This window comes from Lygodium microphyllum, chromosome 16, assembly GCF_053477565.2.
Source record: "Lygodium microphyllum isolate KBCC chromosome 16, Lygodium_microphyllum_v1.1.10, whole genome shotgun sequence".
In the NCBI taxonomy this organism is placed as follows: domain Eukaryota; kingdom Viridiplantae; phylum Streptophyta; class Polypodiopsida; order Schizaeales; family Lygodiaceae; genus Lygodium; species Lygodium microphyllum.
Window position 1 is genome coordinate 80388929 of NC_141150.1, and position 16400 is coordinate 80405328.

General features: G+C 40.1%; 1 protein-coding gene across 1 annotated transcript in view; it reads left to right on the forward strand.

The window, feature by feature from the left end:
• The window catches only part of PDIL5-2 (PDI-like 5-2), a 44671-nt gene extending 29800 nt beyond the window's left edge, over positions 1-14871 (forward strand). Inside the window, exons 2-5 of the mRNA XM_087696024.1 lie at positions 6356-6459; positions 6572-6942; positions 13638-13945; positions 14054-14871. Of these exons, the coding sequence (XP_087552150.1) occupies positions 6356-6459; positions 6572-6942; positions 13638-13945; positions 14054-14395 (1125 nt within the window). The 3' untranslated portion in view covers positions 14396-14871. The remainder of the gene's footprint in view (positions 1-6355; positions 6460-6571; positions 6943-13637; positions 13946-14053) is intronic.
• Positions 14872-16400: the final 1529 nt, after the last annotated feature.

Genomic DNA, 16400 nt, shown 5'->3' on the forward strand with positions numbered 1-16400 from the left:
AAACAAGTGCTTTTAGCCTATCTTGTGCTCCATTGAAAGGCTCAAACTTCACACTTTAGCCACCTTCATCGTAGTCCTTTGGCGGACCTATGGGAGTCAAGCTATCATAAATAGACTGCTGCAAAAAGGGTGCATTTGCTGTATTTAGATGATAACCAGCACTATCAGATGCTCCTACATGACCAGCACCAAATCCTTGTGCTCCAATAGTCCCTAGGGGTGCAGATACATATCCATATGGCATGCTTTGTGCCCCAAGCATTATGCCTATGCTGCTATACATGGGAATAGGCGTTCCACTTGCATTACCTGGATACATTGGGTGTTGTGAGCGATGCATCGACTGTTGCATACCATAGGGATTTGAACCATACATTCCTGTATGCGGTGCCTGTCCAACTATAGCATGAAAAATGGTATCACCACCAAAGTATCCTTGCTATCCCATGCTTGCATGTGCATAATTACCTTGTTGCCCATGTTCCCATGGATTGGCACTACCAAGTTGGCCATGCATTTGCACTTGCTGCCCCACGGGTACCAACTGTTTGTGCTCATTAGGCATTTTAGGCTATTTCAAAGAAGACTTAGGCATTTTCTTCAGTTCTTGTGGCTGTCCCAAAGCTATAGAAGGTGTCTTCTTCTCTTTGCCTTTGCTGTTCTTCCTTGGGGCATTCACGAATTGAGAAAACTAGGAATCCTTTGCCAATTCAGCAAAAAGATTTGCTGTTGTACGCATTCGATCCTTGAAGCTATTATCCCTTGTTGGTCATCAATCTCTTTATGCATTGAAGTGCCAACATTTGGGTCATTTTCCACATTTTCAACTTACTGTCCATGTTGAGAACCATGCCCAACATTGGTCATTGCATTTCCCCTTTCACCACGTGACTGACCAAGGAGTGATGCATCCTCTCCATTGATCCCATATCACCATGTGAAGACATGCTTGTTGTGATTCACTGCCAAGAACAACTTCAACACTAATGCAATAGTCCCAAGTTGCAATCAAGTGCCATGGGCCCACCAATTCAAAGGATTTGATGGTATCTGATACCAGCCTTCCTTCCGTGGATGGGTGGGAATTCCTTGATTACAACTTAGTTATAGCAAGTAACATTTATTACAAAACTGAGAAATGCAAAATAACTTACAATCTTGGACAATGGACACTTTGTTGGCCCAAAACTGGTGCCCCTTTTGGTATTTCTTTAACCTAATTGAAGAAGAAGTCGATGTACAATGGGATTCTCCCAATCCCTTTCGGTATTCCAACTCCCCTTGCTGCCCAAAATGGCTAGCAAGTCTTCAATGTGATTTGTCCCTTGATTCGGGTAGTCAATTGGCCTTCACTTGCTTTGATAAAGTTGGAAAATGCCCCAATTCATTGATTTGCTAGTCCCTCCACTTGAATTTGATTGAAAATAGCTTTAGCTTTGTTGAATCCAAGTCTTAGAGCTTTCAATTTTTGGCACGCTTCTTGAGGCTGTTGCTAAACCTTAATTTCTGCTGTAGACTAGGGTTTACAACATAGAAATTTGAAATTTCTCAGTTTCTCTTGATCTCAATGCTGTAATCGTCAGAGTAAGGCTGTAGAAAGGATGGGAGATGAGAGAGAATACTGAGGAGAGAGAAAATTTAGACTTTCTTTGCGAAGAATTGAAGAAAATCAATCATTTACTGCTGTTGTGTTGTCTCAACAGGTTGTAAATGCAAGAACTGAAGAAAATAAGTCATTTACTGTTGCTGGAGTGTCTTAACACCCTGTAGATGCTGTTACCTGTTGTTGATTGGTCTTCTTCTTCTACCCCTGGCTATCTCAGAAGATCCTCTAATGGCTGGAAATCAGACCAGTAGCATCTCCTCCCCCTCTCTTGTAGGCTGAATGTGGTAAAATGCCTTTCTATAGCCTCTAAAGACGTTTTTTAGTCTTGCGCGGGCATTTTTGACAAGTGGCAGCCTTTCCAAATGGTTTTTCTAGCATTATTTATAATTAAATATTAATTTTTAGTCTTTAAATATTAAAAATTAATCTAATAATTATTTCAATGCCTAGAAAAATAATCAAACTGGCCAATAATTAAATTGGTTAGGCAACTTCCATTCCCAAGTATCTTTGTGTCATCTTTGATTACTATCAAATTGACATTAGATACCATCAAACATCACTTCTCTAGTGTCACCAATTGACACTTATGGCTAAATGAATGACCTAGGCCAAGGTGGCACCAAATACCACTAAGTACTTTTGCGGCATAACTTATAGCAACTTTTGCATTTCACATTTCGTGATTTCCTCAGGTCTCGGGCTCATAAATTTACTCTAACTCTAATTATACTTCACGTGTAACATTTACTTTAACCATGTGATTAAAAATTAATCCACATGTTAAGTGAGGTCTCAAAGATACATGTCCTCGATGACATTATCTCGGCAATGAAACCATGAAATCAGCCTTTTGTGGATGGGTGGTAATTCCCTGATTACAACTTAGTTATAGTAGTAACATTTATTACAAAATTGAGAAATACAAATTAACTCACAATCTTGGACAATCGACATCCTATTGGCTCCAAAATTGGCTTTTGGTATTTCTTTAACTTAATTGAAAAAGAAGTTGATGTACAATGGGATTTTTCAATTCCTTTCGGTATTCCAACTTCCCTTGCTGACTAAAATGACTAGCAAGTCTTCAATTTGATCTGCCCCTTGATTTAGGTCGTCAATTGGCCTTCACCCACTTTGATAGAGATGGAAAATGTCCCAAATTCATTGATTTGCTAGTCCCACCACTTGAATTTGACTAAAAACAGCCTTAGCCCTGTTGAATCCAAGTCTTGGAGCTTCCAATTTATGGCATACTTCTCGAGGCTGCTACTAAATCCTAGTTTTTGCTGCAGATTAGGGTTTACAGTAGAGAAATCCGAAATTTCTTAGCCTTTGGCGATCTCAATGCTGTAATCTCTAGAGCAAGGCTGTAGAAAGGCTGGTGGATGAGAGAGAATACTGAGGAGAGAGAAAATTCAGACTTTATTCGTGAAGAACGGAAGAAAATTAATCATTTACTACTATTGCTTAGTCTCAACAGCTTGCAAATGCTATTGCCTGTTGTAGATTGGTCTTTTCTTCCCCTTGGCTGCCTCAGAATGTTCTCCAATGGTTGCAGATCTAACCAGCAATATCTCCTTCCTCTCTGTTGCAGGCTAAATGCGCTAAAATGTCTCTCTCTAGCCTCTAAAAAAGTTTTCCAGTCTTACATGGGCATTTTTGACAAGTCTTTCAAATTGTTTTTTCAATATATTCATAATTAAATATTAAATTTCAATCTTTAAATACTAAAAATTAATCTAATAATTATTTTGGCATCCAAAGACATAATATGACTGGCCAATAATTAAATTAGCTAGGCAACTTCCATTCTTGAGTGTTTGCATCATCTTTGACCATCAAATTAGCGTTAGGTACCATTTAATGCCACTTCTCTAGTGTCACCAACTGACATTTATGGCCAAATGAATGACCTAGGCCAACAACTAGCACTAGATACCACCAAGTACCTGTGGAGCATAACTTATAGTAACTTTTGTCTTTGATATCCCGTGATTTCCTTGGGTTCCGGGCTTGTAAAATTATTCTAACTCCAATTATACCTCACATGTGCAACATTTACTTAAGCATGTGATTAAAAATTAATCCACATGTTAAGTGAGGTTTCAAAAATACATGTCCTCATGACAACATACTATCTATTTATAGAAAGTTTCAGGACCTTGAACCTCTCCCTATTTTAATCTCTCTCGAATTGTTCCTTATTTTAGGGTTTTTTATTGATCAACATTTTTAAGGTTGTTCAAGAGGCTAATTCAGTATGTAATGCATACTTTAGCTCAACACCCTAAAGGTGTATGAGCACTACTTGGAATCGAAGGTGTAGAGATCCTAAAGGTTGTACCTATGTTTAAAGAAACCCCCTTTTTTCCTCCCTTTTGGTGTGGTGTGTGCAAAAACATGTGGTGTTTGAAAATTGAATGTAAATGGTAATGGTGATGCAGCAGAAGAAGTAGATGGGATGGGTGGGTTTTAAAATTGTGGTATAAATGATGTGGATGAAGATGCATCAAATTGATTTTGTTGATTTAGTGATGGAAATTGAAATGATGATGATTATGCAGGATGCCATAAAGATGAAATACCATACTCATTTTGACTTTCAGAAACAAAATTCAAAGTAAAAGAAGAGTTCCTGATCATGTCACTTTCATGAGAATTTAAAGCTTGGCGAACTTCAGCTAGAGTCTCCATCTCTTCATTATTTACTCAAGCTCTTTAGCCAAATCTAAGGTCCATTAGGAATAGTGCTTGCTTACCTTGTAGCTATCCCTAAGCTTTTAATATTTTGCACATCTTTGGGGTGTGATTTGTATTTGTAATTACACCACACTGGCAACATTAATTGTCACTGGTGACTTGGACTTATTATCGGAGACTTTGCTCTGTTCTTTGTTTGGATATTGCTTTGCTATGTGGCCTATTTATCCACATTTAAAACACTTGCCTTCTTTCATAAGTGTTGCTTTTCTTCTTTAGATAGTTGCTTGCTTGTGGGCATAGAATGAAGTAGAATTGAGCAGCATTTGGAGATGCATAGGGCTTCATCTTCTTTTGATTGAGTGGTTGCTTTTGCTATTGTTTTTGTCATTCTTTTAGGGTTGAATATTCCTCATGATCAACTACTCTCTTCTTATCATTCTTTTGGAGTGATTTATTGCCATTATGCTCCATTTCTCACGTCTCAGCATGGTCAATTAGTTCCTTGAGACTAAAACAAAGATAATGATTAAGAGCGGCCTTTTACTATTAATAAACAGTAATACATCGATATGGCTTGCTTCTTATTCTTGAAATGAAAGAAGAGCTCAAGAAGTAAGGGTTGTAATGAATTTACAAGTTTGTTGTCCTACAAAATAGCAGTGAAAGAAAAAAGAAAATGGAAGTCTTTCAATGATTGAGGATTGGAGGATGATATTGTAGATGGATGGGGCCAACTTTAGGCTTGTAGAATGAGAAAAAACAAGCTCTCTTTATAGGGGAAGAGAGCTAGTGCAAAAAGGGGAAGTTGAGTAGTATAAGACAAGTATCCAGCCACATGTCTTAAGGTGTGACAAGTGGTCTTTCTTTTTGGGCTTTGTTAAGAATAAAAACAACCAAATTTAGTTAGCATTACCAAAATACAAATTTTAGTATTTTTAGAATCTCTATTTTTTAAGAACTGGATTTTTAGGCCAATCGAAGGCTTCTAAATTAGTGTTCCCCCTTCCCCTTGCCCTCTCCAAAAAGAAAAAAGGGTGTCATGTGAAAGCTCTTTATGAGTATGTTACAAAAGTAGTGTGAAAATCTTCATACAAGTTTTCCATGCAAAGATATGTATATTTTAAGCTCCTAGCCTACACATGCACATTGTACAAACATTTCATGATCATGCCATCTTGGTGATTGTAATTATTTGTTTCGGTGGATCTAGCAAATACTTTAAGGGAGGCTTCACCTAAATAAGTTTTCTTGCATGGATGTGCAGATGTATGCTGGTAATATTGTATTGTTTCTCTTGCTTCAGACAAAGTGACCTGATGCAGGGATTTGGGCACTTTGAGAGAGTGATTATGAATTTATGCCTTGCACTGGCTATGCATCTTGTATGGATGTGTAGATGTATGCTAGTAATATTGTATTGTTTTCCTTGCATCAGACAAAGTGAGCTAGCCCTTGTTAGCATTTCAAAGCATTATTTATGTGCATAGTTGTCAAGAAACCTGTTTCATAAATTTAGGAAACTTGTTTCATACCTAGGTGTTTTATAAACGTATGAAACACCTCTTTTAAACTTTCACAAATGCCTCACCCTAAATGTCTTGGGACTTTTGTAATCATTGTTTATCATGGATTTATTCAACATGTTGATATGCCGGACTTCTATTTTCAGTTGTTATCCATGATGATTGTATATATTGATGACTCCTTTTACAGCTAAAGTTGATGTAGGGCATGGATAGTGGACCATGATGCATGCAAATATTGATGCTATGTTGAGTGTTCATTTGCATTGTATAGAATAATGAAGAATGTTAATCTATGTTTTCTACATCACATGAGTCGTATAGTGTATGTATATAAACTTTCATACTTTCTTTCATCTCGAATGAACCCATTTCTGAGTGAGCAAAGTTTCCAATATTTTACTCTTGTGACTTAGATTGACCATTTTGACTTATGTGTGATCTAATTAAGTTCCTTTTTTGTTTTGGAGGTAATGTTTGCTATATCACATTATGATACTTACACAATAATGTCACACAGTTGGATGCTGCAGCTCCCGAACTTGCGAAAAGCACTCCGCCAATTGTTCTTGCAAAAGTGAATGCTGAGAAATACTCCAAGCTTGCTTCAAAATATGGTGTCAAGTACTTGTCATGATTAGTCAATTGAAGTTTTTTAATGATGTAAGGATTTTCTTCTCATCTCCCTTCAAGTTGGAGTCTGGAATAAATGCAGTGCTTTTGTTTTCTGATGCAGCGGATACCCAACCCTGAAGTTTTTCATCAATGGCTTCCCTGTTGAGTACAATGGTCCTCGTAAAGCTGCTTCACTTGCATCTCATTTACAGAAACTTGCCTATCCTGATGTGAAAGTCTTGAGTGATGAGCTTGAACTTCAGGATTTTCTACAGAGTGCAGATGATAATTTTCCCTATTTCCTTGCCTTTGGATTGCCAAAGTCTTCTGTATCAGAACTGGCACAAAAGTATAAAACTAGAGCTTGGTTTCTTGTTGTGGAAAGCTTTTCAGAGTCGACTATGGAACGTTTTGATTTTGACAAAAGTCCTGCTGTTGTAGCACAACAGCCAGGTCATCAAGGACAAGAAGTGTATTATGGACCTTTTGAAGGTATGAGAATTGTAGGGCATTCAAATTGCTTAAGGTCTAGTTTTTGACAAGGTGAAGTTAATTGATGTGCTTCCACAATACTGATTGTGGGCCAGACTCTGTCTTTCTCCTCAAGTTAGAGCAAGTTAGAGTGGCAGTACATGTGTCTAAGTGCAACAGATAGAGGGTCCACTTTACTGTTCTATCTTGATTACACAAATGAGACCTGACAACTTCAACTTAGACTGGTGCTCATGTATGAACTTTACGTCTCCAAAGAGAATAGGACAAGGCAATCGTTTTAGTTTTGGTTAACACAATTCCACTCTAGGAAAAGCAGATGCTGCACATGTAAGATACTACGCCAGACCTGAACTTCCTGTTAAATTTGTGAAACTTTGTGGAGGCATTACAGCTATTTATTAAGTTGATCTCTTCAGGCTTCTCACCCCTTGTAATTAAAGGGATGCAGAAAGGTCACAAAGACTATTAGATAATTGTAGTGGTTGAGGCAGCCTGACGTTTGAACTGAAAGGTAGATCATCCATGTAGCCTCTACCAATGTGCAGCTAGTTTGCTCAAATAGTGTGCCTTGGGCTTGGATGACCTTGTGGGTAAAAAAGCAATTTAGAGAATGAACCTGATCTCAACTCTGTTTAGTACCAACCTGTGGAGAGCCACAAAACTGATATGTGGAGAGTAGTCACATGGTTGTGCCATGTGCATAGTAACATGGGATGGATTTTGGAGACGGGGTTGGGGACATGAATTGCCATCCCCTCTTCATTAGCCTTGTCATTACATCCCCCTAGGATGCAACCCGTGCACAAGACACAACACAAGCAATACCCATAATATAGAAACCATAAGGATTTGACATTAGACTCACCTCCTAGCCATAGAGCCAAACTGGCTCATCCATGAGCCTGAGGCTAGTAGCTTTCCGGGTCACAATCACATCCCAAGAGCTGGCATCCCATACTGTCAAGCCGCAAGGCGATGGCAATTGGGTGTAAAGTCCAAGAATAGTGATGATCATACAATGCTTGTACGAATGGGCCTTGAGTCCTATAAATAGGACTTAGTTGCACTACCCCTAAAGTGCTCTTAATACGTTCACACTATACAAGTGTTACATCCTTGGACTGCCACGATGGGTACCCATAGCATTGGTCACAGCCTTGGGTCACATGTGACTTACCACCAGGTCACCCTATCCTGATGTATGGACCTGGTGGACATTGGGCTTAAAGTCCAAGCATAGTGATCACACAATACTTGAGCACAAGTAGGCTTGCAGTCCTATAAATAGGACTCGACTACTCTAACCCTAAGGTGCTCTTAGTGCATTCACACCAAGGCACACACGACCCAAGGCTGTGGCCAATCTTGCAGGCACCCATCTTGGATGTCCAAGGATGTAATAGGGCAGCTGACAAACATGCACACTTGTGAGATGCCAGCAGGTAGGGTTGCTAGACGGTTTGACATTGCTGGATTTGCTAACCAGCCCGAGGGCCACACCAACAAGGTAGTAAACCTTGATGGTGCTGTGGGACTAGTTGAAGCCTCATGCTATCCCGATGGCCATAGCAGTCCAGCATCCCTTGCAGGGTTACGTATACATGCTGGTGTTTATTGGGCAACCCAGCAGTTGGACCTAGGTTTTAATTGTGAGCAGTGCCAACATGGACAGATGAGCAGATAATGCCTTGTGGGCAGTGTCCTCCAATGGCTAGTTCTAGGACATCAACTAGCTATGGAAGGAGGATACCCTATTGGCAGCCATGTAGATATGGCCCGTGGGCAGCACAGCAGGGAGTTGGCCTTGCATGACACCATGGCTGGGCAGCTTGTGGACAGCCTTGTACAATGTTCCCCCAATTGGCAGCCCTTGTGCTTGGCAGCTTTATAAACAGCTGGTGATGGTGACAAACTCACTGGATGATACTCTGTGGGTGGTTTGTGTGGACCATATTTTACCCAATGCCTTGGTGGCTTGCATGATCCAAGAGTAGTCATGAACATGGATTGGAGAAGGGGAAAAAAATTCAAAACAATTTGAAGAAATCAGTCTCCTGTTTTCTGAGACTCTATAGCTGTTTTCCCTGCATTTTTGCCTGCTGCTTTGGCATTTTGGGCTGGAACTTCTTCTCCCAAGCTGTGTGGCTGTTGCCAACTGTACTGAAGACTCAGACATTGTGCATTTGTGGGCTGACACCATCTGGTGGCTGGTAAAACCTGTGTTTTTACTGATCTACACTTTGCACTTTTGCGTTTTGTGTGTTTTCAGTTTTAGAGAGGGTCTTATATGTTGATTGTTGTGATTCTTCACTACATTCACTTCATTGTTGCTCCATTCATGGTCTACTCTTGCGTGGTGGTGTGTATGAACTGTTGAACTGCCAAACCCTTGTTTGATTGTGCTGATTTTGACCACAAAGCCCCCAGGCACTCTCTCTTAACTTTATCTTCCTTTACCCTCATGGCACCTCCGTGCTCTTCTATTGATGATGAACTCAACAGTCGTGACTACTCTACTTGGAGTGCTATTATGAAGGCTTGGTTTACAAAAGTGGTTGTAGTATAGCATCTCTAATTCAGTTTGTGTCCATCCTGTTGGTAGTCCTTGATTGGGACTCTGATGATGCCGTCACATATTCGGCTCTTCTTTGGTGTATCTCCAAGGAAATCTTATTGGCAGCCACCTCTTGTGAGATTTCTCTTGAGGTGTGGGCAAAGCTTTGCCTGGTGTATGAGGCTTCATCAACCATGCAAGTGTCAGAAGTAGTGCAACAATGGAAGCATAGACAAGTGCTGAAATAAACTGTTGAACACAAGATAGAAGAGAAAGAAAACTGAAGAACATTGCAAAGAAGAGAACTCAGAATGTGCTCGGGAAATGGAATCCATATACCAAACACATGACTGTTGCATACAATAGTGAATCACTGGCTATGTGAGCACTAGCATAGGCACCGGCTCCTCTCTCCAACAGGAAGTCCACCTACAGAATGATGATGATTGTGTGTGTGGAGGAGGAGCCCAAAAACAATAAATAGGCCACAACCAACAACTGGTCGGTCAGCACTAAATGTTGGCCAAGTAGCATAAAATGCAAAAAGCCACATGAAATGAACACTATAAAGTGCCTTTAAGACATACAAATGTGCCCAACCCATTAGACATGTATGGACTCACACATGAGGTGATAATCCTTCTAACACTCTCTCTTAGATCATGGGTAATCTGATACAATACAATGATACAATGATGATGACTCATGATAGTCCATACAACATAGATCCATCAGAGTAGACATTGAGGACATATGTGTAAAGCTCACAGGTGTAGATGATGTCTATGCTCTCAAAGCATTTGCCACTCCATCAAATTCTAGGGGGAGCTTGTAGAGTATTGTTTCCATGAGATGCACCTCTGGAAGGGTGGCTTGCATGTGTCGAAGGTGGTCCTATACTTGTGTAATATGGAGAAAAAATAACTGAATAGTGTCCTTAGGGTCGAACTTCATGTGTTGAAGTTGGCCATAAAGGGTGACTGCACGTATGGTGGAAGGTGCCTCGTACAATATCTGAAGCTTCGACTATACTTTTGGAGATGTCTTTCAGGAGGTAACCACCGGTAGAACTTCTTTAGAAATACACTAAAGCAGTGCGGAATACACATGTGTATCGTTCGAATCCCATGTAAGCACAACTTTCTCATGGTTGTCCTCATCAAAATCTTCGGGAAGAGGAAAAGGACACTAAGGCCGAGCAATAGCTCCACTAATAATGTACCAAATCCGCTTATGCACAAACCAGGCTTTCATCACAACACTCCATGTAACTTATCGTCTGTAGAAATGCACGGAGGAGCCATCTAAAGAGGATAAGAAGAGAAGATAGAAGGTATATAGAGAGAGAAGACAGCCAAACCAACAGCAAAAACTTCACCAAATGGGAGTTCACGTGCAATGTAACTAAAAATTTGATCAGAAATGATGGGCGATTGCTGCAAAACAAAGAAAACCCATTCAAAATTTGCTAGAAACAGCAAAAACAGCCTGTAAAAATAGTTGCTCAGCCACGGTTAGGAGCAGAAAATGAAAAACACAGGCTGGTTGAGCATTTGATGCAGCAAATTGACGATTGCAAGCTGCAATACTGGTGCAGGCTGAAAATCCAGGCAGCAATGGACCTCTGACAAGCTGAAAATAATCAGCAACAGGTCGTGTGATCAGCAAAAGGGAAGAAAGACCTGTAATCAGCAGAGATCACAACAAGAACCTAGATCCTGCAATCTGATACCATGTCAAAAGTAGTGCAGCAATGGAAGCATAGACAAGTGCTAAAATAAATTGTTGAACACAAGACAGAAGAATACTGCAAAGAAGAGAACTCAGAGATGTGCTTGGGAAATGGAATCCATATACTAAACAAGAGACAATTGCGTATAACAGTGAGTCACTAGCATTTCCACTAGCTCCTCACTCCAACAGGAAGTCCATGTGCAGAATGATGATGACTGTTTGTGTGGAGTAGGAGCCCAATAAATAGGCCATAATCAGCAACTGGTCGGCTAGCACTAAATGTTGGCCAATTGGCATAAAATACTAAAAGCCACATGAAATGAACACTATAAAATGCCTAAAAAACATACAAATGTGTCTAGCCCATCAGGCATGCACAGACTCACACGAGTTGACAATCGTGCTAATAGCAAGCTATCACTCTCTATGGACATCTTTGGACCCTCAAGTTCGAGTAGATGGATTCCATCCAGTCTTTTCTTCTCTTAGTGATTGCTATCCAATGCCAACTTCACATCCAAGCTACTCTTCTTGAGGCACATCTTGTGGGGTTGGTGCTTTTTAAGATCCCTTTTGAGTTTGATGGTGTGGCCAATGCCTTGAGGGCTTAGACCTCAATGACTCTAGTCAGTTTTCTTCATATGCAATCTATGTTGATGGAACATGAGTTTGCATCAAGGCTATAGGGAAGATTGTCGTCTCTAGTTGGTGCTTTAGAGGTTTGAGTTTTTCAGTTGCAGAGAGGGTTGCCAAGAAGAAGGTGAAGTGCTTCTTTTGTGGCAAGAAGAGGCATTTCAAGAAGGATCATAAGAAGTTAGTGACTTTTCGAAAGAAGAAGGGGAAGAAGGGCAAAGGCGACTTAGATTCTCATCATCCTCAGGCTCCCAACTCTGATTTTGGTCGTGCGGGTAAGGTTGCACTAATGGAGGAATCCATTTTCGATCCCTAGTGATGCTGTCCCTCATGAGTTCTTAGGCTCGAAAAGGGATTATGAGAGAGTGGTGGTGGGGGTTGCCAGCCTCATTGATTTCTTGATGCAATGGACCATGAGAGAGACTTGCCACATGCATTAGATTAGACTAGCAACACAAAATCATGGAAGTTGGTGCGGTCCACATCCATGATGGGAGGTTTGGACAGCAAGTGGTGCATGCTTGCTCCTAGTTTGTTCTCACATGGGGGGGCACTTTGGCAATGTGGCTTAAGGAGGGGAATCCATGGTCATGATGAACTTATGTAGGGCATTAGTAACGGGCATTGAGATTCAACTATTTCGACATTTTGTGATTAGGGATTGAGTATGATCATCATTGACATTAGTATCTTTCTAAGGCACCTTGGTGGTGGCTTGATCACCCATTGCTTGGGTATACATGGTCCTAGCTGATTGTCATTGTTTGTATATGTATTTGGATGGTATAGCTTTTGGTAGATCATTGTTGTGGTATGGGCAAATGGTGGTGGTCCCTAGGGTTTTGCATGTTTTCCATCATTGTATATTTCATTGTACTAATCATCCATGATGAGAGAGAGAGAGTCTTGGTTTAGTACATATCATGGGCTTTAGTTGGGCACTAGACAAAGGCATCTAGATGGCCTATTTTTAGGGTTTCTTCAATTGTCTCATGTCTCGCCTTGAGGCTTTAGGGTTTCTGCACTATCTCATGTCTTGCTCCAAGGTTTCTATAGATGCTCGACTCCTCTCTTAGTTGTTGTATCACATCATCTTGCATCCTTGGAGAGAGGGAGATTGGAGGCACGCCGCCGCACTACTGCTGCTGGTGCTCTATTGGTATTGTAACATCTCATGCTTCATCTTATGGATTCCATTGCCCATCCATTTTGGGTTTCTTGTGTTCATATGTTCATTCTTTCTGTTAGTGTTCATACTTTCTCTTTCATGCTTCCAATCATCTATGCATTCTCAACATCATTGCCAGCTTGTTCCACACTGCGATTGCTGTTGTCACCTTTGTCGAAGTTTTGAATAATGTCTCCATGTCCATGCCATCTGCTAACATTCATGTGTATAGGTGGGCCACATGGGGAGGGAGAGAGGGTGGCATTTTTGTTCAGAGTATCAAAATGATAGAATTGGTCTCTTAGCCAGTTTTAGCTGGATCTAAAAAGTCTGCTTCCTGCCCATCTCTTGTAAGCACCAGTGCATTGTGTATGCTGAGTTAACTTCAAAATAAAATATGTGCTACACTCCCAGGCACTCTAAGATCAGTTTTTAATGCTATCAGGTTTATTCCTGTCTGAATTTCATTCATTTTCGTTTGTTGGACTTATCTGGGTCAAGCTGTCATTTTCAAAATGAAGATTGTCTTATGCCATTACAAATATTATAACTGGTTGCAAACTTCAACTTAGTGGATTTGTGTTCCCCATTGACACTGAACAGGGGACGAGTTGTCACAATTTGTACAGCAAAATCTGCTACCTCGTGTTAACTTTTTAACTGCTGATTCCCTGAACATTGTAAGAATGGATGGGCGTGCAATTGCATTAACATTTCTCAAAGATGTTTCCTCGGAAGGATCAGTCTCATTCATAAAAAAGCTGAGGGCTGCAGCTCCTGCCAATCGTATGTTTATCTTTGCTTATGCTGATGCCCTTGAGTGGCCTTCATTTGCTTCAAACTTTGACATCAATGCACAGTCAAACTTACCCACACTCGTTGTGTGGGATGGAGATTCCACATATTTTGTGGTATGATATGCATTCTCTTACTTTTTCTAAATAAATGAAGCTAGTTATATTCCTTCCATATTAGGAAAGATTTTGAAGTTTGTATTTCTGGCTTATGTGTGTCTTCAGAGCTCTGAACGATACGACTTCAACGATGAGAAGGCGGATGCTTATATAACTTTCTTTTTGGAAGAATTCAAGGAGGGTAAGGCTAGCAAGCATTACTGGAAAGGTCCATCTTTCACAGGCTTTCTGAAATCATTGCTTAGTGTAAAGACTTTATGTTTTGTGATGATTGCTGTTGGAGTACTGGTTTTTGCTTTGGGTTCAAACAATAATGAGACTGTCAAGCAGCATGGGAGTAGATTACACGATGGTGAGTTTGTTGATGACAAACAGAGGAGCTCATCAAAACTTATAGATACTGGTGGAAATATGGATACCGCCAGTTATTCATACAAAGAAGAGTAGCTGTGGATCTGCTTGTTCATACAGTTGAGTAAAATTTGTAATAGTAATTTGTTCTGAGCATTATGGCCTTGAGTTTAGAAGAAACTGACCTGGGCCCAATTAATCAACCCAATATGGATTTCCAAAAGGAAAAGGCACTTACCATAGTGCGTCATACTTCTGATAAAAGGGTCTCACATTATTTGAGCAAGTTCAAGGTGGCAAATGCTGAAAAGATTTGTGGGCAAAATCTTAGTGTCCAGGTTTCAGCTCAATAGTTTGTGGTGGCTGTTTGACTTGTGTACTCTCTTTTGGGCTGACTTTCTGTGGGATGTTAGCTCAAACTCTTTATATGCGGTAAAATGAGTTGTATGCTAGTTCAGTTAATGCTTTAATATTTGGGGTTGGAGCTGTACCTCTGTTGCAATAGTAACTTGATGGAGTGGGTCTGCAACTTGAGATTCTTAGATCTTGAATTTTGGCTACATAAGCATTTATGAAATGGCAACGATGAGTTTCTTATTTGAATGTGTAAGCAGGTTCTTGCAAATCACATTTTTGTATGTCAACTTGTTTTATAGTTCTAAGCAAATGAATCCTTGTCATGATTCATCAAGGCCAATTTTACATGTTATTTGCTTTGCCACCATGCATGTCTGAGTAACCTCAGCAAATTGTTGACTTTTGCTACTGTTGCATATCAGTTTGGTTGATGTTGTCTAGCTAGTCTACAATTTCATTATGTCTTTCCTGAATGCTACTTAAGCCATCTAGTCCTCTTAGTACTCAGTGAATTCTCCACATGGGACATATTATAGTTCACCTAAAACTTGAAATTCTTGCCCAACAAAATTTTCTTCTTGGTAGTCTCATGTTTAGATAAAACAATGAACAAGAAGGGAATACTTTCAACCTTAACACAACATGAGCTCGAAATTACCTAGCAAGGAATACTAGTGACTGCCATATAGGTCTAGTTTTGCATTTGTTTGGCACAAGGTTTAGTTGTCTCATTTCTATTCAAGGATCATACATGAGGATGTTTTCATTGGACCCTTTTTCAATGATAGCATCTATTGTGGCCTCTATTTTGCTATCAACTGGACCCTGACATGCAAGTGGTGTGGATGGTTCTTCTTTCAGGTTGCTCTTGTAGTGAGTTTGACTACTCTAACAATAAGGTCAAGCTCTTCCATCAATTGGTCTATGTAATCAGATTGCAATAGGTTTAAGAGTACATATGGGGAAAAGAAATTGCCTTGCTAATTGATGCTTCATACTCTGGGCAATCAACACATAAGTGTTTAATGGCACACTCAAGGATCTTTATTCTACCTTATTGTCTCTATTTAGGCCTTGTTTCTCTGGATGTCTTGATGCTATGTGCCATGACTAACCATAAGGTGGACATGATATTTTATTCTCTAGGTTGAATCATTCCTCTTCCGTGATCTCATCTTGACCACTGCTAGAATAGGTGTATAGTCTGTTGCAAGTATATTACTCTCTTTGTCACAAGTGACTTAAGGGCTCGTGTAGAGTTCTTATTTCAATGGTTCCTCTACATAGTGTATGGGAATATCACTAGGAGGATGGGCTATGGCTGGGGCTAGGGTGCCTTGGTATTTATGATGAGTTGATGTCAGTTGTAAGTACTGCAAGTCTTTGTTCAAGTGTAGGTAATGCTAATACAGCTCCCCATCCATGAGAAAGTCCCATATTCCTCAAAGGGTTATTGGCATTTGGATCAGGGTAGGGAAACTTTGTGGGTACTTGACATATGGCTACATCATAGCCATATCACCCACCATAATCTATTCTCAGGCTTTGGGCATTTTAATGCTAGGTGACTACCATTGTAATGGATGCATTGGACATTGGGTGTATTTGTCTACCTAGGGTTTAGGCTCTCTAATTGCCTTATCATCTCTTACTTTAGGTTGGCCACATCTTGTGATTGGCTTGATTCCTTCTCCTTTCTTGTATTTCTCTAGATACTAATTAGATAAAGGTTTAGGATCATCTT